The 23,778-nt window shown below is 32.9% G+C and overlaps 1 protein-coding gene across 2 annotated transcripts in view; it reads right to left on the bottom strand.

Moving 5' to 3' along the window:
* Positions 1–23,778, bottom strand: part of LOC143057191 (uncharacterized) — a 33,127-nt gene that overhangs the window by 5,431 nt on the left and 3,918 nt on the right. For both annotated transcript variants that reach the window (XM_076230459.1, XM_076230451.1), the window contains exons 8-26: positions 23,540–23,729; positions 23,135–23,319; positions 22,664–22,829; positions 21,974–22,243; positions 21,067–21,258; positions 20,450–20,667; positions 19,376–19,467; positions 18,993–19,117; positions 18,166–18,384; positions 14,937–15,057; positions 14,386–14,611; positions 8,506–8,668; positions 7,948–8,076; positions 6,187–6,834; positions 3,301–5,745; positions 2,067–2,258; positions 1,395–1,544; positions 806–968; positions 191–345 (exon numbers count right to left, since the gene is read on the bottom strand). In XM_076230459.1, coding sequence (XP_076086574.1) covers positions 191–345; positions 806–968; positions 1,395–1,544; positions 2,067–2,258; positions 3,301–5,745; positions 6,187–6,834; positions 7,948–8,076; positions 8,506–8,668; positions 14,386–14,611; positions 14,937–15,057; positions 18,166–18,384; positions 18,993–19,117; positions 19,376–19,467; positions 20,450–20,667; positions 21,067–21,258; positions 21,974–22,243; positions 22,664–22,829; positions 23,135–23,319; positions 23,540–23,729 — 6,049 coding nt within the window. The remainder of the gene's footprint in view (positions 1–190; positions 346–805; positions 969–1,394; positions 1,545–2,066; positions 2,259–3,300; positions 5,746–6,186; positions 6,835–7,947; positions 8,077–8,505; positions 8,669–14,385; positions 14,612–14,936; positions 15,058–18,165; positions 18,385–18,992; positions 19,118–19,375; positions 19,468–20,449; positions 20,668–21,066; positions 21,259–21,973; positions 22,244–22,663; positions 22,830–23,134; positions 23,320–23,539; positions 23,730–23,778) is intronic.

Here is a 23,778-nt window from a genome sequence, read left to right as displayed (position 1 = left end):
AATAGCCGAAAACCAAATCTTTTTAATAATTTGTGAATACTTTAAATATACTCAGTTTCATAAACGTACATTTGAACTCTACCGTATCCGATGAATTGCCGTACGTACTGACAAAGGCGGATAGTACGTATATATGTGTCTATCATCGGTTTTATCTGTTAGCCTTCACTAAATGCTTTTACATAATTACCCGTTTCTGTGGATTTTCACTTCTAGCTTTTACAACAAATTTAGCAGCTGGGGAGCAGTCCATAGCCAGAATAACGTCACATGACCTTGTGTCAGGTAACTCTATAACATGCTCATCCATTGTTCTAACTGATCTCTGGCGGACTTCACATTCACCTTTAATTGTAAAACAATATATTTCTATAGCATTAATTATTCTAACCCGAGGTATAGTTTGTTATACTAATTGAGTTTGAATATTCCGTTGGTCCTTTTTGTTTTTGTGATGCAGCAGTAAAGTTTGTTTAAAGGGGCATTACATGAAACAACGATTTTGACAATATAAGTTGAATAATATAAGTATTTCTTTTCGTTTATTTCTTTTTGTTAAATAGATTAATAAAAGGGGAAATTGAATAATATCTCAAGTAAAGCAGTAAGCTTGGTATAATTTTGTCAAAATACGCTTATCATTCAAGTTGAACTTAAAAAAGACAAATACTATGATATCCATTAGGAATATCTTCATTTGAATACATGTATAATTTTTCCATTAAAAGTGTTGCTATAGGCAATTATTTATGAACTACCAGTTACGATTTTCGCTTCAGAATATTCGTTTTAGATGTTATCTTACCTGGCAGTTTCTGAGATGCAGAAAATAATGGCGATTGTTGAGGTACACTCTCGGGCAGTTTGATGCTATCAGCTCTGTAAAACATTTCCATATAGGCCATCCACGGGAGATAAACACCATGGAATCTGTCCATTTCATACGGTGTGGACAGAGTCATGTCCATCTGGCAATAAGATGCAAGTGATTAACTAAGCATGTGAGAAATATTACTTTGGATGTTATTTCTTATATGACAATTCGTTTTCATATCAACTGTAGTCATTTGTTTTATAATAAGACTGGCGATACAATTTCCTTATGAACTATAGAGACTTTCGTTGGAAAACGTACTATCGTTGTGTCGTTGTTGAGTTGCTGTCTCATCAACATTTCCAAACATTTTTCTTTTTATATATATAACTTGGAGAATCCATTGTTTCAGTGATATTGTTCAATTATTATCTATGCTTAGAATATGGCAAATGTTGTCATCTTGGTTGGAACTTACAAGTGTCCTTGCTTTATGTGCATTTCAAATAAATTAGTAATTCGTAGGGAATAGAAATCAAGCAATCCAAATTGTGTGTTTTAACTATTAAGATGGACTAACCTGTTTATTATTTCTGTGCAGATCAAACATAAACTCAATTTTATCAGCTGTTTCCTTTGGCATATAAAATTCTCCATATTTATACAAAGCAAATTTCATATATTCTTGGAAGCGCCAATACATCATACGATAAAATGGCTCGAAATCATTCTGGAAATAAACAAAAATTAATTAGCTTTGTTGAATTGAAATGATTTATGTTTGATTAAGGTAAAACAATGGCTCTTCAACTAAAAGGAACAGTTACGATAGGGATTTTATTTTCTAGGTGACATTTTTTTCGAATGTTTTCACAGTCGTTTAATGAACCAATAGTTTTCCACTCTTATAATTTTCAAGTCTCATCATTGAAATGCTATATGGTTTTTTTAATCCAGGTGGACTTTATTTTTTTAAAAAATTATTCAATTAAATTAGTTAGCTAATTCGACCTTTTTCTCTTACATTTCTGTACATTTTCTTACTAATTCATTATTATGGTTAAAGTTTAGTCATTTGAAAATTACAATAACAGCATACTACTACAACTATATAGTAAAAAGTAAAATCGCAAAAATACTGAACTCAGAAGAAACTCAAATCGGTAAGTCCCTTATCATGGCAAAAGTATTTGACAAAACACATCAAAAACAAATGGACAACAAATAACTTTCTTAATTACAACCGACTTACCATGACATATTTTACATTAAAATGATAATGTCGAAACATGTTTAATTCCCGTTTAAGTTCTCTGTATGCCTGCCCTGATTTAGATGTCGGAGTGTCTTTTTCTTCCAGATATCTACGTACTAAATCGTCTTTCTGTGGAGATGCCTGCCTTGCTTCCCACTGCAATTGGGCAATCGACTTTTCAGCTATACCCTATTGAAAAAAGAGGTTTGAAAACTTTACTGTAAATATATTATATTCCTGACAGGTGTATAAGAATGTTAGTGTAAAGTAAAATCACAAAAATACTGAACTCAGAGGAAAATCAATTCGGAAAGTCCATAATCACATGGTAAAATCAAATAACAAAACGCATTAAAAACGAATGGACATGAACTGCCATATTCCTGACTTGGTACAGGCATTTTCAAATGTAGAAAATGGTGGATTGAACTTGGTTTTATAGCTAGCTAAACCTCTCACTTGTATGGCAGTCGCATCAAATTCCATTATATTGTCAAGTCGAGTGTACTCGTTTATGTATCATATTCTGAGTAACATATATGAATTAATCTTATAAAGGCCAACCCCATAAAATAATAAAAATTAATCAAGGACGCTTTGGATTTTTGTTTCATTTAGTGCACATTCGGTATGCTTTATATGGATATAAAAGATGTAGTATGAGTGCCGATGAGAAAATTCTCCATCTTAGTCACAATTTGTATACTTATATAGATACACACGTAGATTGTTACAAAGGAATTACAAAAAAACTTTTATGCAAGGAGATGATAGACTCAATGCTGATACAATAAGCATGTGCTCTTCTTTGATTCAATCTGGAGAATGCCATGTTGTGAAAGATTTTATATAAATATTTGGTGCATTTTCAGCCTTAAATTTTTGTTTTCCTATTTATATATATACCTCTCTTAAATAAAAACTGTTAATGGTCTATAAAGGAAAGGAATGTCCATTTCAAACAGATGACCAAGGTAAAAAAAAAGTGTCCTTTTGATTTCAATGGAAATATAAGTACCTAGACTGAAAAGATAAAAGATCATAAGACCAAAGAGATGGACCTTGTGTCGGATTAAATGGTAAAAGAAAATGCAAGTTTTTTTTTCCTGTCTTACTTGTCAAACTCCCTTATCCAAGAAAAATAAAAATACACTTCATATTTTATAAACATTCTTATTCTAGTTCACTTGTTGATGTTGTTAATATGTTCATAATGCAATCGTTAACATACCTCTACGTGTATATGCTTATGAAGAAGACCTTTGTATCCAAATGTGATGTCCATGTTCCAAAACATCTGGTTGTCTGCCGACTGTTCCGACATCTTTTGCAATTCTCTGTACTGTTCATTACTATCATATTCTTGTTCGGAGCTTTGTACACTTTCTCTTAAAGCATATTGCTGACGCGTCTGCTGTTTGAGTTCATCTTTCAGTACCTTCAATTCGCTTGATTGTCTACGTTGTAAGCTTTTCTCGTCTGATGAATCGACATCTCGACTTATCATTTGCTGGAGCGTACTTTGGATTTCCTTGATTTGCCGGAGTAGATTTTCTGGTATCCTTATCTGCGGATGACCAGACACAACAGCAACGGCTTCCTTTGTTAATCTGATAGATTCTTTAACTAATTGTGACCTTCTTTCTTTTGACATTTGAGATACTTGTAGTTTTATCTGGTCCAAATTTTGCTGTATTTCTTTAATCAAGTGAGCTACTTCAGAGGGAACATCAACTCGTTGTTGTTCTTCTGAACGATGACTTGACCATCTTGGACTATCAGATTGTGTGATTGGCTGCATTTCCTGAGACGCCGATGATGATTGTTGTTTCCTTGATTCTATATACATCCGAACTTGTCTGTCAATTGAAACATTGACTTCACGAAGTTCTCGTTGTTGCCTTTGAAAAATGCTCTTAAGCTGTTGTTTTTCAGGAGACGAAATAAGTTGTGTGTCCCTTTCTACAACTTGTAAGATTTTATCTTGTTTTTGAACCATTTCACTTAGTTGTTTCAAATTTTGGGACCTCCATGATTGTTTAGGTTGTTTAGCAATTGTGTCAACGATTTGTTTTGCTTTCTGAATAATTTCTTTGGAAATATCAGCAATGTGTTGACCTCCCTGTCTTGGGCCCTGCTGTTTTACTAATTCTTCAACGGATTGTTGTTCTAGCTGAATTTCAGCTATCAATTTAGAAACTGCGAATTTTGCTCGTGGAACACTCCTTTGTACTGACTTCTCTATTCTCTCTATCAATCTATTTAATACATCCATATTGACAAGTTTATCGCCTTGAATTCTTTCTCGCAGACTCTTTTCCTGTTTGTTCTGTATTAAATTCTGAACCTTTTCAAGTAGTTGTATTTGCGACTCGCTTATTTTTTTCACTTGGTACACAGCAGAACTGTAATGACTGATTTGTTCTGCTTTCTGGGCCACCTCATTCGATATTTCTTCAAGTTTGTTTACAACGTTTCTCGCTTGTTCTTGATTCAATCTTGCCAATTTCGGGAGAGATAATCCCATTTGAATTTGTCTCAAACGTAACTTGCTTAGTTCTGTAACCATTTGCACATCATCTAGTGAATTGGATTTTTGCATTTGATTGATATTTTTTTCATGTTCACTCATTTCAACAACTATAGAAATAGCGCGAACCTGATCTTGAAGTTTATCTACAAGTTCTTTCCATTGACGCTTACCTCCAATTGATTCTTCACTATCATTCTCGCTACTTTCGATTGATTTGTCACTGGATTGGTCGACAGGATTTTGAGTGGCTTGCTTAATAGCTTCTACTATCTGCTGGCGTTGAATCAAAACACTGAGTAACACAAGAGCCTGTTCTTTGTATTCTTTTGCATTGTGCTGGGTAACAATCTGGTGTAATAAACCATCTGTCATCTGTACAACATGTTGAAGTTTTGGTACCTTCTTTGATGAACCCGATACATCTCCAATTATTTTGGCCTGTTCCTGTTTTACTGCTTGAAGTTCTTTCATTACTAATGACTTCAGATTCTTTGAACTGCTTTTCTCTTTTTGTGACTGTTTTTGGAGTAAGTTTTGAACCTCCTGCAAAGAGCTTTGTACCTTAAGAGCAAGTGCTTGTTTTTGTTGTCTGTCTAAATGACTTTGTAGATTTTTCTTGATCACCCATAGACGCCTCTGGTTTTCCTGTTGCCTTAGGACAATGCTTTTCGAAATTACGTCTTTTTGTAAACTGTCTGGTATTTCTTCCAACTGCTTTGATGCTTCATCGTTAATAGGCGATAGTTTTTCTATTAAGTTGTTCAATTTTCGTAATTTACTGGACGACTCCAAAACATTATGTCTCTGTTTCACTAGGCTTTGAAGCTGTTGTGAAACTTGTTTTTGATTTTCTGCCAGTTTGATCAGCTGTTGTTTTTTGGGGTCAGCAGACCTTTTATTTTCCTGGACTAGTTCTTCGATAAGATCTCTCTGACGATGCTTTGGGTTTGACATCAAGTCAAATAGATTATCTTTACCTCGAACTGTTTCTAATTTCAACAATTGATCAGAAGCTTCCTCTCCCTTGTGTCTTTGCAAAAATCTCTGTATTAGTCTTTGGTTTTCTCTCTGATATGATAAGCTCAACAGAGACGAAGGTTCTATTTCCATTTCTGGATATGTACCTGTTCCCTTTATTTCGACCTGTAATACGAAAACAAATACAAGGTTATCAAAATATTATTCAATTATATAAATTGAATTTGGTCCATATAATTGTTTATTCTATACCTTGTTATATTACTTAAATGATAACTGAATAACATGAAATCGTGGTTGTGAGATTTGCATTGCTGATTATTCTTCTTTTTTTTATGTTTTCGATAATTTCATTGATGATCATTTTCCGTTTACAGTTTACTTTCATATTTCCAAAAGATTGGAAGATACCAGGGCAAGGGGAGAAATAAGATAGACCGGAAGGTTTACATTAAATACCTCGAAGAATATTATAAGTATATAGTCTATAACTTTAGTTTATGGTGGTAACATAAAAACTCGATTTTCGCTGATAATTACTCGTTTTAAATTAAAAAATAGATAAATGCATGTTATTACTGCATTAGAGTGAAATGAGATACATACATTATATGGATGCTGTTCTATCACTGGAAAAGCATTACGTGAATAATGGAAATTAAAACTATATTGTCTGTTTGTTGGATTACGTTGATAATATCCTCGAAGCTGTGTCCATCGTTCTGGTTTACTCCCAACGCCAACAAAGCGAAGCCCAAATCCATACCATGCTGGGGAACTGCTTGAAGATTGACGATGTTGTGGCTGTTGTTGGGAATCACTACTACTTTGTTGTGATTGTTGTTTTTGGGATATGCTGTTTATTTGTTGTGATTTGTGTTGTGTTCTCTGACGAGGTTGAGATAACAATGACTCTTCACTCTCTGTATTTGCACCGAAAAAACGCTTGAAATTTGACCAAATACCATTTTGTGAATTATTTTGATCTTGTTCTTGACTAGTCTGACCTAATGGGCGTTCTTCAGAACTTTTGTCCATTCTGCTGTCCTCCGATGGATCTGATAGTTTGGTTAAATATTTGAATTGAAATTCTCTGAATTCTGGAGGGTTAACTCCAGGCTTAAGAGACATGAACATCTGATTTCTTCCACAAAATGGATAAAAAGGCAGACGTGGTAGAAAATTTCTAGTAACTGTTTGTCCTTTCATTGTGTATGTATAGCCTAATTCGTACTTTCCATATTGGTAATCAAACTGAAAGATAAATTACATGATTTCAATTGAATAATAATTTCGAAGTATAATTTTGCATGAGAGTGCATGCAAGTGCAAAGACCTATCAAACAGCAACAATTTTCTATCGTGAACGGTAGCATTTGATATTTCACAATAAAGAAGAAAAGGACTTACAAAAATTACGAACAGTTCAACAGACCACAATGACATTTGTCTATTCATTTAAAATAAACTTTTTTTTATTCCTCAGAGTTTGTCAATCAATCAATATAAATGTGATATATAAAGGCAACAGTAGTATACCGCTGTTCGAAACTCATAAATCGATAGAAAAAACCAGATCCGGGTTACAAACTAAAACTGAGGGAAATGCACTAAATATAAGGGGAGAACAACGACACAACAATAAAATGTAACACACACAGAAACGATCTAAGCATTAGACAAAATCTGATATGATTGATGATGAGAGGGAAAAATCCGATATGAGTGATGATGAGAGAGCACTCCATCCTAGTCACAATTTATCAAAAGTAAAACATCATGGTTCAATAAACGCTTTTCACCGTGCATTGGCTCTTAAAATTACTAGTTTAAACCCATTTAAACAGAAAAAAAACCGGTATAATCAATATCGAAACGAGAAACACTTATGAACTCCACCAACAAACAACAACCACCGAACAACCGGGTCCTGATCATATTTGACATTTGGTGTGTATGGATAGTTGACTCACTGGCAATCATACCACATCTCCATATTTATATTCTGTTTAACCACAAATTCTGTTTGATACTTGCAACATTAAATTTTTTCTGTGTTACAACCTGAGATGAAACCATTAACCATGGGTATCATACATGTACCTTTTGGACATACAAACTTGTTATATGTTTACATGCAATCATCTACGTCTGCAAATCAAATAATCTATATGATAATACATTTGAATAGCAACCATCTATATCAAACCCTTTTTATAAACTTCAGTAACCCTTATATCATTTCCTTTCAAGTTGAAGTTAAATTCGAAATTTGAAGCACATACATGTACAATACTAATAAGGACTTTTCGAATACTAGTATTACATGTTCATGTAAAACATTTAACCATTTGCTTAAATACTCACTGGAATAACTTCTGCGTCGTACATCTTGTCCACATATTTAAGGTCTGCATATGGAACTTTAGTTGCGCCAATGTAATGACTCTCTACAAAGAACGTAGGGCTAATCTCGCTGTGGAAGAAATTCTCTTTCTGAAATACATGTATTAAATATGTATCATTTTCTTTTCAAGGAGAACTTTTAATATCTATATATCTTTTTCATTTTTTTATCATTACTAGGTATCACGTTTATTAGAGTTCAGATTGTCGCTTAAATATAATTATCAAACCTAAGCATTGATTTCTTTACATTTACAATGCATACACTTTATATAACAGTACTGTAAATTCAGAAATTATTGCGTGCATTTATTATTGCAATTTCGTAATTTATAACTAAAATGCGATTATATTTTTTTGAGAGATTGAGAAAAGTCCTGTTAGATCCTTAAAAACGTGAAACGCGAGTTTGAATTACTGCGGTTATAACTTTGTCCCAGTTTTCGCAATAATAAAAACATCGCTTTAATTTCTAAATATATAATATAATATATTCATTAAATGAGATAAAATGCTTACCAAATTCTTCATATCCAACCTTGCGGAAAATTCTCTTGTGCTTGGATTTACTGATAGGGAATAGGTCGTTGGTGATGCCGACTGAAACTGTGATGTTATTGTAGCACCGCTCTTGAAATAGTAAAAATCTGCTTCTACCACTCCTCTCATTTGGAATGCCATGCTAAAGGAGAATAATATACTTGTATCCCTTGAAAGTTGAAGTCTAATGAATGTTTTTTTTTTACTATTATTATTGTTATTTGTACTGTCATAAGTAGAATCGTTGTTATTGATATTCCGATTATTATTATTTTGATTTTGATAATGATTCAATATAATACGTATTATTGTTAATAAGAAGGCCACAGTTACAAAGTTGTAAATGTATTCAAGAAATGTCATATTCAAGTTATTATTCAGCATAAGGTTAAAACAATTTGTATTCACGTTATAATTGATTATTTTCGTACCAAAATATGAATCTGTAAAAAGTAAACATAAAAGACATATAATTGAGACACGCACATGCGCTATAATGGAACAGGGCTATGTTACCACTGAGAAATGAAAAGTTGACTGAGGGTAAACTGAAATCGTCGTTTATTTTTAGAGATTCCAGTTCGAAGACGTCCATCTTTGTCAATTTGAAATATAAATTGGGAATGAAGCCGACCTACTTGGTAATACTGAATTGTTAAATTCAATGACAGCATTCACAGATATATGGATTATTTAGTGTCAGAATATCATCAACCTTTACGAAATTGAAATTTACTTTTTTCATTTATGCATTTTCTATTGGTTTATGATAAGTTTTTGCATAGATTAATTATCATTAGAATACTAAAGTAGTCGGCCGGTAGTTTCGTTTCCAACAACTACTGAACTAATACCCCGACAGTTAGTTAAAATGTTAATCCACTAAACTCGACAGGTATGTTGTCACCAATATAATATAATATATTTTTTATGATATCATCTTCGGGAATTTTGTTTTTAGAATCAATTTGGTTTGTCAAAAAAATTGCATTTTTAAGAACTAAAAAAAAAGAATAACTATACATCCCTCTCTGTTACAAAGGTATTGGTAAATAAGGAGGTGTAGATCTAAATGGTTATTAAATTTACTATTTTTTAAAGTCCACATTTGTTTGATATTTCTTCTAGAGTTTATCTATTAATGTTGGTGTTTGTTTTTGTTTCACTGTAGTGTTTCTGTTAATTCGTAGTTTTCCTCTTAAAGTTGATGTGTAACCCTCTGTGTAAATTTGTTACCCGGATTTGTTTTGTTTTTTTCTCAGTTGATTTATGACTATTGAACAGCGGTATACTGCTGCTGTCTTTATTTACCTCATCGCAATATGTTGGAAGAATATCTTTTTAAGTAAAAAAAAAGTGGAAGTGAGAAACGTAAACAAGAATCCGTTCATAGTACACAAATGCCTCAAACGCAATATCATGTTCATTGTATTAAACTTTAACCTGAAGCGGGACAGACGGAAGGACGAACACGAACAGACGCACAGACCAGAAAACATTATGTTCTTCTATTATCGTAAGTGGAGCATAAAATAAACATTAAGAAGAATATCTTGCCGAGACCGTTACATTTCGATCTTTCCAGAGTTTTTGTCAATTTTTGGTATCCAAATTAAAGAAAGTAGATTACCGTCGTCCTTTTTATGTCGATAAAAACAAATACGAGACAAAAAGATAAGAACTGTTTTTCGATTCTACTCTTGCTTAAAAGTGAATGATACCATTAGAGATTTGCCCAGATATTTTTTGTTATGCAGTCAAATTAAGATTTGATGTTTATAAAAGGTTATTGCAAGAGGATTTGTCTTCTAGAACATCAAATGTGTTGGATAGAAGATTATAACACCTACAGCTTCGTGAAATACTAGAAATCCATGTGCCCAGAGTACTTTGTAGTTTCTTGATGCCCTTCGGATCGAATGATAGAACATCTTTTGTGTTGGTTTGTTTAGCTAATGCTTAATCCCTTTGTAAACATAGTCTACAAAAGCATCTATCAGTAACCCTTTGTAATATTTTCAATTGATGGGCCATGAAATTCGATATTTAGGGACATAGTTAACAACTAAAGTTGTTCATTGCTAAGATGCCAGCTTCGGTTAAATCATGCCCATCAGGACTTTATTTGTAATTGGCCTATCACGAGTGAAAAACAATTTTAGGACTGAAAAGGTTATTATATGAACAATCTATAAAACACTTAAAAATATGTTAATTCATGTTCAGTCCTTAGTATATTTTCAGAATTACTCGCTAACCAATGTGTTGTATTGAGTTCTATTCAGACAATAACATAATGAATTGTGTGAACAGTAATAAATTGACTGCAAGCCGAGTACCGTATCTAAACAGAACTGAATTTTATTGAACATCGGTATACTACTATTGACTTTATAAATTAAATATTTTTTTTTTTTTAATTTTCATTTTTTATTGAAATCTGTACATTTGTTAGTGATGAAAACATCGAATACCGGTACCTTATCCCGGCCTCGTTAATGTTAGTAATAGATCATGCAAATATATATGTGTTAGTATTTGTTAGTTCATTTTACAAAAAAATATATCAGCTGTAGTTACAATATAATATCGCATTTTTTATTTGCATTAAAAAATAACATAATAAAAGTTCAAAAATAAGGATCACAAATAAATGTATTCATCATATTAGAATAATTGTTTAACAAACATACAGATATTCTAAGTTTTTATAGTTTTTTTTTAAGAATGGAAATTTTGAGGAAAAATAAGTTAAATAGAATTTAAAATAATAACAGAAAAAAAAAAGAAAATAAATATAAATATAATGTTCTGATGAATATTTTTGATGTAAATTTTTTGTTAGTTCACAAATTAACATTCTATCATGTTTTTCACATATGAATTATAATAGGATTTTAATTACAATCGAACAAATGAGTAAATTGAATCCACAATTTATTGAGTATTACTTAAACTCGCAACAAGACTTAACGTTCAATTGGTTTTGACTTTGTATATGATGTGAAGATCAATTTAAGTGTCTAAGACTAAAGTTCACCAACTTGTGTATGACAAATATCAATCAAAATAACGAAATAACGAACTCCATTGATATTTTGCTATTAAACATCTTGGATGTAGGAATACAAAAATACATGTGTAATTTTATCCATTGGAAATACTGATAGAATCTACCCATATTTTGCTATTAATCATCTTGGGTATAGGAAAAAAAATGCATGTGTAATTTTACCTTTTGGTAATACTGATAGAATCTACCCGTATTTTCGAATTCTATTATAAAAACAACACCAAATAATTTATGGAACCAGGTATCACTGGATAGTATAGCATTTAAATAGCAATATTCCTTTTTAATGTTTTTGAACGCAGGTGAACAGAACATCTATAGACATATTGTGAATGCATGTAGCGTTGGCTCCGACCATTGCAGGGTACAGAGATGTGAAATAATATTACAACTCAAAATTTCCACACCAGAATCTTATTTGTTGCTGCAATAATAAAGACCTGTCCATAACTCGCTAATTCAGACAGTTTTTATTTTTAAGGGGTATGGTGTGCATCAAATTGGGTCATTGTTTAAAAAATAATTTGCAGTTTAATACTGATTTTCATATAAGCAATGGAATATTTTGGCTGGTGAAACGTTTTCAGAACTAGAGGCTCTAAAGAGCCTGTGTCGCTCACCTTGGTCAATGTGAATATTAAACAATGGACACAGATGGATTCATGAAAAAATTGTGTTTTGGTGATGGTGATGTGTTTGTAGATCTTACTTTACTAAACATTCTTGCTGCTGACAATTATCTCTATCTATAACAGTACTTTCTGTGGAAAATGTTATTGAAAATCTTCAAATTTTAAGAAAATTGTTAAAAATTGACTATGAAGGGCAATAACTCCTTAGGGGGTCAATTGACTATTTTGGTCATAGTGACTTATTTTTAGTTCTTACTTTGCTGTACAGTATTGCTGTTTACAGTTTATCTCTATCTATAATAATATTCAAGATAACAAAAAAAACAGCAAAATTTCCTCAAAATTACCAATTCAGGGGCAGCAACCTAACAACCGATTATCCAATTCATCTGAAAATTCCAGGGCAGATAGATCGTGACCTGATCAACAATTTTACTTCCTGCCAAATGCTTTGGTTTTTGAGTTATAAGCCAAAAACTGCATTTTACCCCCATGTTCTATTTTTAGCCATGGCGGCCATCTTGGTTTGTTGGCCGAGTTACCGGACACATTTTTTTAACTAGATACCCCAATTATGGCTAAGTTTGGTTAAATTTGGCCCAGTAGTTTCAGAGGAGAAGATTTTTCTAAAAGATTACTAAGATTTGCTCTAAATGCTTTGGTTTTTGAGTTATAAGCCAAAAACTGCATTTTACCCCTATGTTCTATTTTTAGCCATGGCGGCCATCTTGGTTGGTTGGCCGGGTCACCGGACACATTTTTTTAACTAGATAGGCCAATAATGATTATGGCCAAGTTTGGTTAAATTTGGCCCAGTAGTTTCAGAGAAGAAGATTTTTCTAAAAGATTACTAAGATTTAAGAAAAATTGTTAAAAATTGACTATAAAGGGCAATAACTCCTAAAGTGGTCAACTGACCATTTTGGTCATGTTGACTTACTTGTAGATCTTATTTTGCTGAACATTATTGCTGTTTACAGTTTATCTCTATCTATAATAATATTCAAGATAATAACCAAAAACAGCAAAATTTCCTTAAAATTATCAATTCAGGGGCAGCAACCCAACAACGGGTTGTTCGATTCATCTGAAAATTTCAGGGCAGATAGATCTTGACCTGATGAACAATTTTACTCCATGTCAGATTTGCTCTAATTGCTCTGGTGTTTTAGTTATAAGCCAAAAACTGCATTTTACCCCTATGTTCTATTTTTAGCCATGGCGGCCATCTTAGTTGGTTGGATGGGTCACGCCACACATTTTTTAAACTAGATACCCCAATGATGATTGTGGCCAAGTTTGGATTAATTTTTCCCAGTAGTTTCAGAGGAGAAGATTTTTGTAAAAGATAACTAAGATTTACGAAAAATGGTTAAAAATGGACTAAAAAGGGCAATAACTCCTAAAGGGGTCAACTGACCATTTCGGTCCCGTTGACTTATTTGTAAATCTTACTTTGCTGAACATTATTGCTGTTAACAGTTTATCTCTATCTATAATAATATTCAAGATAATAACCAAAAACAGCAAAATTTCCTTAAAATTATCAATTCAGGGGCAGCAACCCAACAACGGGTTGTCCGATTCATCTGAAAATTTCAGGGCAGATAGATCTTGACCTGATAACCAATTTTACCCCATGTCAGATTTGCTCTAAATGCTTTGGTTTTTGAGTTATAACCCAAAAACTGCATTTTACCCCTATGTTCTATTTTTAGCCATGGCGGCCATCTTGGTTGGTTGGCCGGGTCACGCCACACATTTTTTAAACTAGATACCCCAATGATGATTTTGGTCAAGTTTGGTTAAATTTGGCCCAGTAGTTTCAGAGGAGAAGATTTTTGTAAAAGTTAACGACGACGGACGACGGACGACGGACGACGGACGACGACGGACGACGACGACGGACGCCGGACGCAAAGTGATGGGAATAGCTCACTTGGCCCTTCGGGCCAGGTGAGCTAAAAATGTATTGTTAAATAAAAATAGATGAATAGATGAATATTTAGATATCAGCGTGTCCTCCTTTTAATAAAATAGCAATGTATACACATTCAGTTCATCTTTCCTGTAACTTAAGGATCCTTGAAATAGAACAAACACAATATTTACATACGACATATTTAAAGTTAACAGTTAAAATTCACAACTTACCTCGAATCAATGTCGAATTTGGCTTCTGCTTGTAGAGAACTTTCTTTAAGTGTTGGTCCAAAAGACCATTTACCAGTTACTTTTGATGTTGCAGAACTTTTAACTTTGAAATGAATGGGGAATCCAATCTCGGTAAACCAACTGTATTGGCCATCGATGTGCTGAGCTGATTTATAAAAATCAACGTCAAAACCATTCTTGGAATCACTCTTGTCTGAGGACAATCCTAAAAGAATAAAATGTTTTCTGAAAAATTATAGAAACTGTTACAAAATGTAAATATCGAACGAAAAGGAGAAAAAGAACAGTTAAGATTTGAAAGTTTAAAATTTTTAAACTATAAACATACATATGAGGGATGTTCTCTCTGTGTTGAAGGCCCGTTAGAGGCCTTCTGCTGATATCTGCTCTTTGATCGGGTTGTTGTCTCTGATATATCCCCTCTTCTAATCTCCATGTTTATGCATAGCTCTAAATAATTCAAGTGTATAAAATTAATTTGTGAAATATCGAATTTAGAACAAAGCTATGTAGCACAATGGAAATATTACCTTTTTGAATGACACTTAGTAGCATGGATTCGTCTAAATCAAAGTACCTAATTTCATTGTTGAAGAGTTTGAAATAGATATGTCCTTGTAGGTTGGGTGATCGTCTCTGTTCTACTTTTAACTAGAATAGAAAATGAAATGTCAACCAATTAACATAGTTTAATTAGGAGAATTCAGATTATTTAGAGAAGCCATAACTAAAACTGACTGGATATCAATCTTGAAGATGTTATAATACAAGCAATGAGATATACGTTCATACTTGGTTTACCATAACATGTCTTTGTCAATGATAATGTCAGTTAGAAAACTTCCTCATTTATTTATTAAGGATTATTCCGATTATCGCAGTCACACAAATATTACTCAAATAAACGTGGTAAGACCACTGTCATATTAAAAACAGCGAAAATTGTTTGTATTACAAGTAAACACTTATCATAAGTTATTATTGTGGTTATCTAAATATGTACGAAACAAACAAAATGCGTATTGTTATGATAATCTTAGTAACGATGTCTTTGTAATGACCAATAGAGTAAGGGTGTAAGTTTTTATGTAAAAATACTCTCTTTAAATATTTCGCAAAAAAAAAAAGAAATTTTGTTGCTTTACTTTTTTTTCAAAATCACAGTGAGCCTTTGAAAATGAAATCAAACTTAACCATAAGTTTACTGGCAAAAACCTCATTACTAATGTAATGATGTTTCCAATAATATCACTGCAAAAATACAAACATTTAAACAACTACGGAGACATCCTCTTTGAGGCTTGTTGAGAAGGGGGGTATCAATATCCCATATCCCATTAAGTTTTTATCCCAATATCCCGTATCCCTATAATGTTTACCCCTTATATCCCAATAATTATTTTTTACAAATATCCCATATCCATAAAACTATTTTGAAATATCCCAAAAAATCATTATAAATTCATTCCCAAGCCCATTTTTTTCCTCATCATCACAACGTCAACAGTTTTGACTGTGGGAAAACAAACTGTGTTAAAGGAAATTTAGTGCATACTTCTAGTGTTAGATAAGAATATACAATGTATGTGTCCAAAAGAAGAAGTGTTCCATCTTAGAGCCTTGTATAACAATCTCTTTTATGTGATGTTAAACGATAAATTTAGTGTAAGGGGTCTAATTTCAGACTTTCTTTTTAATTGTTCAAACCGTGATGCATATGACTGTAAAATATAATTTTGATAGCATTCTTCTTTCATTGATAAGAAACTTCATCCTACACGTTAACCTATGTTGGAAAGAACAGAAGCACGCAACCCTGTCTCTTGTCCAAGATTGCTCTGACATCAAACGGCTGTTTTGCCAGACAAGCTGAGATTGTGGGACGTCAGAGCACGTCCATATCAAAAAGTGGATATTTAGCATGCAAGTTCAATAACTCAAAATTTAACACAAGAAAGCTTTCTGCTAATGTACCCACATTACTCTTAACTGTTGCAATATTTTTACATGAGGCAAAATTTGCACAGCCCTTGTTTTGCAAAGATAATTTTCTTCCTCACAACACCAGTAATAGAAAGAAAATATATTAATTTACATTGATTATTTAGTAATTAGTCGTTATTAACATAGTTTATACAGCGAAATATCTACTTTTTGATATGGGACGTACTCTGACGTCCCTCGGCCCCAGCTTGTCTGGCAAAACAGCCGTTGCACATCGGAACAATCTGTAAAACGTGGAGACCTCTGAATATCGTCGCCACGCCACGTAAAAAATAAGCGGTAATCACTATGAAATATCCTGTAATCATATAAAGCATCAAAACAAATGAAAACATTGACAACAATAAGGCTTAACTCATCAGATGGATACATCTAACAAAAATCTATGATTATTTCAAGAAAATTATCAATGCATATGAGCATATAATATAAAAAAAGATGTGGTATGATTGCCAATGAGACAATTCTTCACAAGAGACCACGTGACACAGAAATTAACAACTATAGGTCACCGTACGACCTTCAACAATGAGCAAAGCTCATACCTCATAGTTAGCTATAAAAAGACATGAAATGACAAATGTAGAACAATTCAAACGAGAAAACTAACGGCCTAATTTATGTATAAAAAAAAATGAACAAAAACAAATATGTAACACAGCAACAAACGAAAACCACTGAATCAAAGACTCCTGACTTTGGACAGGCACATACATACAGAATGTGGCGAGGCTAAACATGTTAGCGGGATTTCAACCCTCCCCTTAACCTGGGACAGTGGTGCAACATAAGAACGAACTATACAAATCAGTTGAAAAAGGCTTAACTCATCAGATGGATACAAATAGAAATACATCTAACAAAAACAGAGAGTGGACGTGACCGAGTACTTAAACATCCCATCAACAAAAAGACACTAAGTACAGATTTGAGAGTACTTTCAGTTACTGACAGCTAGTTCAAAGCCAATTACAACTAATAAAAAGTAATGCATCTGAGACTAAATTATCAATCATTACACATCCAACATCCAATGGCACGGTAAACAACATCTCCGTAAAAATGAGGATGTGCTATCCCGTTTGAAATAAAAAAATTTACAGGTAGAACCAAACTTCAAAACCAAATCTAGAATTTAGTAAAGATTTTAAGTGATTTGTGGTAACTAAATCCCTGACTTAATATTATTTACCAGTAATACATAGATTTCGTTCATTAAAATCCAAAACGTTACAACAGACACGGGCATAGCGGAGGTGTTGTGATATACAAACACTGTAAGATAGTGCCAAAGGAACTTCACCATCCAAAAAAGGAAAATTAACAATAAGGAACGAAGTATGGAAAGCAAAACAAATACTTTTAAAATTATCAGTACACATGAGCATATAAATATCGAAAGAAGATCAATCCTTTTCGCTTGGGTTTGGATGACTTTTAAATAAAACGACCATTAACTCAATTAAAATCAACAAAGCACTAAAATGACCTTTAATATTAAACTTTTTGGGGCAATTTTATCAAGTGAGATGTAAATATTTCTGTACTTAACTTTTAAATTCAACGTATTTTTTTTCATGTTAAAAATTCAATATCCTTATAAATGCATCAATATCCCATATCCCATTTACTTTTAGGACAAATATCCCGTATCCCTAAAATTAAAATAGCAAATATCCCGTAACCCAATATACCCTATACAAGCCTCCTCTTTGAATATTTAACTCGAATTCAATTGTCGCAGAAAATACGTACTTTTCTATGTATATCTCTAACACTTTCTGGGACTTGGTCAGCTTGTTGCCTACTTTCCTCGGATTGCTGTTTACTTTGATAAGACTGTTTTTCTGATGAAGAAACGGACTGTTTTTGTGACTTGAGTAATTCCAAAACTGATCGACTCCTAGCTAGCTTACTGTAGGGACCAAGTAGTTTACTGACCATGTTCTGGAGACCTTCGGTATTAAATCCAACCTAAAAATACAGATCAAATTATTTAAATTAGAACAGTTTAGAAATTTACAAGAAGTACATTATATTTTTTTTTTTTGTAATTTAATGATTGTATATCAATCAAAAACGTTCTTCATAATGAAAAAGGCTGTTATGTCATTTTTTTATTCTACATCGGCTAAAGGTACAGGGAAAGAATTGAGATCTCACTCACAACACATGCTTCACCTCGCCGCATTTTTGCGCCTGTCCAAGTCAGGAGCCTCTGATCTTTGTTAGTCTTGCATGTTTTTTTTTCCATTTCAGTTTTCACTGAACTAGTACACAATTTTATTTAGGGGCCAGCAGAGGTCCACCTCAGGGTGCCATATTATCTAAAATTGAGAATAGAAATGGGGAATGTGCCTAAGAGACAACAACCCGACCGTAGAAAAAAAACAACAGCAGAAGGTCACCAACAGGTCTTCAATGTAGCGAGAAATTCCCGCACCCGGAGGCGTCTTTTATCTCGCTGTGTTGAAGACCAATTGGCTGTTAATTGTCTGCTGTTCGGTCAAGATGTTGTCTCTTTGACATATTCCCCATTTCAATTCTCAGTTTTATATTATTAAACAAATAGAATTAGTTACCTCCATGACGTTTGTAGAATAACCCAGGATGTGCATGTTCCCATGAATTGCACCACTGCGAGGGATAAATTCTTGGGGAGAGGATACATAACCAAACTCCAAAGCACCACCTAATTTAGCTTCATCTAAAACAATTAATTAGGAATTAGATAAAATAAAGATATTTGAAGTGAACTAAAGTTTATATTAATCATCAGCAAAATGTGTAGTTTTTTATTATTAAACAAGTGGTTAAGAATCCAAATGTATATGAATAAAAAAACTCTCATCAGCGTCAACCTCTTTATCATCTCTCACTTAAAATCATATATTTTATAATAGGTGCAAATGGTTAACACACAAGAGAATATATAAACAGTACAACATGTTTTATTGTCGCTTACCATTATATGATGATAGGTGGAAAAATTGAGAGTAGTGCCAACTGGGGCTAAATTTCTTGGCAAATCGCAAAGCAAATGTAGCATTCTTTGCCCTGAAAATAAAATTAACTTAATGTTTCAATTATGTACGTTCAGCATATATTTTCCTTGTCCCCTTCGTGAAATCATTATTTTAACTAAAACTTTTTTTCTTCTTTTCTATATAAAAGCAAAAAGAATGAGACACATGTAAACCATTCTAAAAAGTAAAATCACAAAAATACTGAACTCAGAGGAAAATCTAATCGGAAAGTCCATAATCACATGGCGAAATCAAATGACAAAACACATAAAAAACGAATGGACAAGGAGTCTTCTCTATAAATAAAGGCAACAGTAGTATACCGCTGTTCAAAACTCATAAATCCGGCAAAAAACAAAATCGGGGTAACAAACTAAAACCGAGGGAAACGCATTAAATATAAGAGGAGAACAACGACACAACACTAAAATGTAACACACACAGAAACGGACCAAGCATCAGACAAAATCCCACGAGAATAACAAATATAGCATCAAAACCAAATACATGAATTTGGGATAGACAAGTACCGTGACACGTCTTATCGCAATGTGAAATTACACTCACTCTATAAAACATATATTTGACAATACCATAACCATCCAAATAAAACTACCAATCTAATGGATGGAATACGAACTAAAGATTCAAAAAGAAAGGGAAAAGAAAACAAAGATTCAGAATTTTTTTATTCTGTTATGATGATGAAGGTTTTGATAATTTTGTCAATGATGGTAATGATGATTATGTCCGAGCCAGTATCAATAACAATTTATAAAGGTACCAGCAATTTACTTGAGCTTTTAGTCAAATCTTTTTCATTTTTTGAAAGTTCTGAGATTTCTTCGCCTCAAATTATTGTTTAGTATAACCCAAAACCGGATAAGAAATCAGAGCTTTGTATATGAGTGGGGTACATTCATATATTTCAAATCAGATCCTCAGTTTAATAACAGAAATTAACGGTTATGAATAACAATTTAATAAAAGCGTTTTAAATAAATAAAACATACCAAGACATAAGACAAGGATGTGTTGAGTTGGACAATTGTTCCAAGTGTGTGTACACGAATGTACCAACATGAGGATTGGGTTCTCTGTACAATGATTGAGCAATCAATTCAAGTGTTGGCCTTGTTGGACTGGTACCAGCTATTAACAAATAAGATGCAATTCTCACTTCTTCAACCTCTTCGAAGTCGAAGTAATACGGCAATAACAAAATCCTAACCTGAAAAGGAATATCAGTAAATCTATTGCCAATTCATTCATTCATAATCAATTGTGAAAGTAATTAAAAGAGGGACGAAAGATACCAAAGGGACAGTCAAACTCATAAATCTAAAACAACTGACAACGCCATGGCTAAAAATGAAAAAGACAAACAGAAAAACAATAGTACACATGACACAACATAGAAAACTAAAGAAATAAACAACACGAACCCCACCAAAAACTAGGGGTGATCTCAGGTGCTCCGGAAGGGTAACCGTGTTTCTGATTAAGTCAGGATATTGTCAGATTACATAAAATTGAAAAAGTTCCGTTTTTCGTAAAGTCGATACATCCCTTTTTAGAATTTTACTGATATTTTAAATAATAAAAGTGTACTGAATTGTAATTAACTTACAGCTTCCGGTATGTAAGCAGTTATTTTCCTTAAGCTGTATATAGCTTGTGCACGTATGATTTGTGATTTTGATTTGTCTTCTATAATAGGTTTAATGTCAGAAATGAAGTCAGGATATCCTGCATTTCCAATAGTTTTCAAAGCCAGAATAAGGTCCTCAGGTTTCTGTGATTTCATCAATAATCTGACTTCCTGCAAATAAATACAAATAGTAAGATGAATGATATCATGACATTTTCTCTGATTTAGTTTTTCCCTATTTCCCCTCTGGTAATTCCCGTTTAAATGCAAAAGCTTTTCATGATTGCCTTTTAAAATAATCCATAGCATGTGTCCGTATCTACCAGTTAATAAAATGTGACTTACTTTGAAATGCGAAAGCAATTTTGAGATTTTTCTATAGGACAGCAATATGTTTTGATAATATAAAATGCATATCATGAGGTCCACAAACGGTCCTTTACAAGGGACAAATATCTTGTAGCATACAATTAGTCAAGCATTATATCGCCAGAGTCTCAACTGTCTTTACTGAGATATATTCCTAGTATCAATGCTAAAACCACTTTACCATAGTTATACAGAATAATGAATCGTTCTATCAGACCCATTTTTCTATGATTCGATATGGATTAAAAATTATATTGGTGTTACTATTTAGTACATAAGGATACATCTACATAATAAACCCAGAATGGAAACTTTGTTTTCAGCATAAAAAAATGAAGATGAAAAACCTGTCATAATAGGTGCAATTTGGGTACCCACACGTTACAACTGTTTATCGGTAAAATCAATACCAAAACTGTTATACCAAATCGGTATAAGCAGTATTCCAAAACGATCTATCGGGATAGGCTGAGTTGGACATACGGGCATTTACTACGATGTTTATTGGTATAGTTACCTTTAAAATTTCCATTTTTAGTTTAGAGAATACTGCTGAAGTTTGTTCCAGTTGATCTTGGACATGTGTGAGCTTAGATTGAAGCTGAGATTGTACGTATTTCCTGTTCTCTACATCATGAAGTGCCTTTATCTGTTTTTCCTTCTGTATCAATTTTTTGTTCAGCTTGTCCTTTTCAACTCTAATCCTATCGGCAAAAGCGCCCAAGCACATGTATGTGGATTGCCGCAGGGGTTCTGTGTTATAGACATATTTGTCACGCACCATTTCCTATGAAAAGAAAATTGTTTTCAATTTATAAATAAGGATTGAAATAAGTTTGCTTTCCCCGAAGTATAACGACAATATGTCACTGTGTAGGAAGTAGCACTCATAATTATAAAAAGAACCAAAGAAAGATAAAAGTTTTTTTTTGCATTTATATGTTTTTATTATTTGTTGTTTGTCTTTTTTATCTTTTTTTGTAGTGTATGAAGACTCTTACAAAAATCATTCTAGGGAACAAATTAGGTGATATGTGTTAGTCATTTTCATTCTTAACTTGCATCAGTCACTATGCATCCAAATGATAAAAGTAACTGTTCCTTCCGTTCAAAATAGCAAAATTCTAACTTGAAAACAATATAAAATGACTCTATAATTAAATATGTCAGCAAATGACATGAAAAGTTTGTTTATATTGACACTTACCAATAGATATTTGGCAATATTGATATCTGGATAAGCTGTGACAGTAAATGCATTGATGGCAACGGACATTCTCTCTGGACTGGTTTTAGCCTTTCTGATGTAGTCAGACAAAATCTCAAAAGCTGCTGGTGTTCCACTCATTGGAAAAATATCTAATAAAATTTCTCTGTAAAAGAATGACCATATATTGTTGTTGTCTAGAGTGAATCTTATAATTTTATACAAAGGTACCAAAAGGTAATCATTTATAAAAACTATTAAAGTTTTGTAAATTATACAAGAAATGAAAAAAAAATGAGAACATGTTCTTTCTTTTTTCATTGCAATTAATCTTATAATTTAAATAACAGGATTTTGAACAAAGATCATTTATAACAGCTGTAACAGTTCTGTAAAAACAACTCAGAGTAACACAGCCTGGTTATTATAGTTCAAATGAATAATACCGTTACAATGTTCCTTTCTACTTACCTCTTATAGTATTTGTCGCCGTTAGCTGACTTATCAGTACTTCCTGCATACTCCTCCCAAACAGACCGTAAAATGTTGGCGTCAGCTCGTCTTATTTCATCGGCTAAAGTAAAAGTTACCGACGTCGCCTCTGCTTCGACTTCATCTTTTGAGTAACCAACAATCATGTCCAGATACTTTGAAATCTGAATATAAAGTCATGTTATAGAGCTTGCAACTACCACAAATTTGGAAATTATAGATTGCATCAATTTTAATATTTGAGACTGATGATGTACCAATTTTCCAACTTAACAGTGAAAAACAATTAACTGAAAATCTTGACCTTAGCAACAAAACTGCTTAACGTAACTTTCAAAATAAGGGAAAATAGAAATATACATGAATTCATTTAGCATGACTTACCAATTGTTTGGCTTCTTCTGGTGTTCGTTTTGGCATTTGATCTAAAGATGGTTGCATTGTCAGAGGTTTCTCTAGCTGGTCCGGCTTGTCATGTACATCAGCTTGAAGTCCATTAGTATAGACCTGTGGATTTCGTGGGCCGGCGATTGGACTTCTGATTTCTTCTTGGTTTATCAACACCAGTGTCTGGCTATAATATTAGTAATGAAAAACAATTATATTTGTAATGTTCGCTATGG

The sequence above is a fragment of the Mytilus galloprovincialis genome, chromosome 1 (genome assembly GCF_965363235.1).
Source record: "Mytilus galloprovincialis chromosome 1, xbMytGall1.hap1.1, whole genome shotgun sequence".
In the NCBI taxonomy this organism is placed as follows: Eukaryota; Metazoa; Mollusca; class Bivalvia; order Mytilida; family Mytilidae; genus Mytilus; species Mytilus galloprovincialis.
This window is presented reverse-complemented; position numbering and strand designations above follow the sequence as displayed.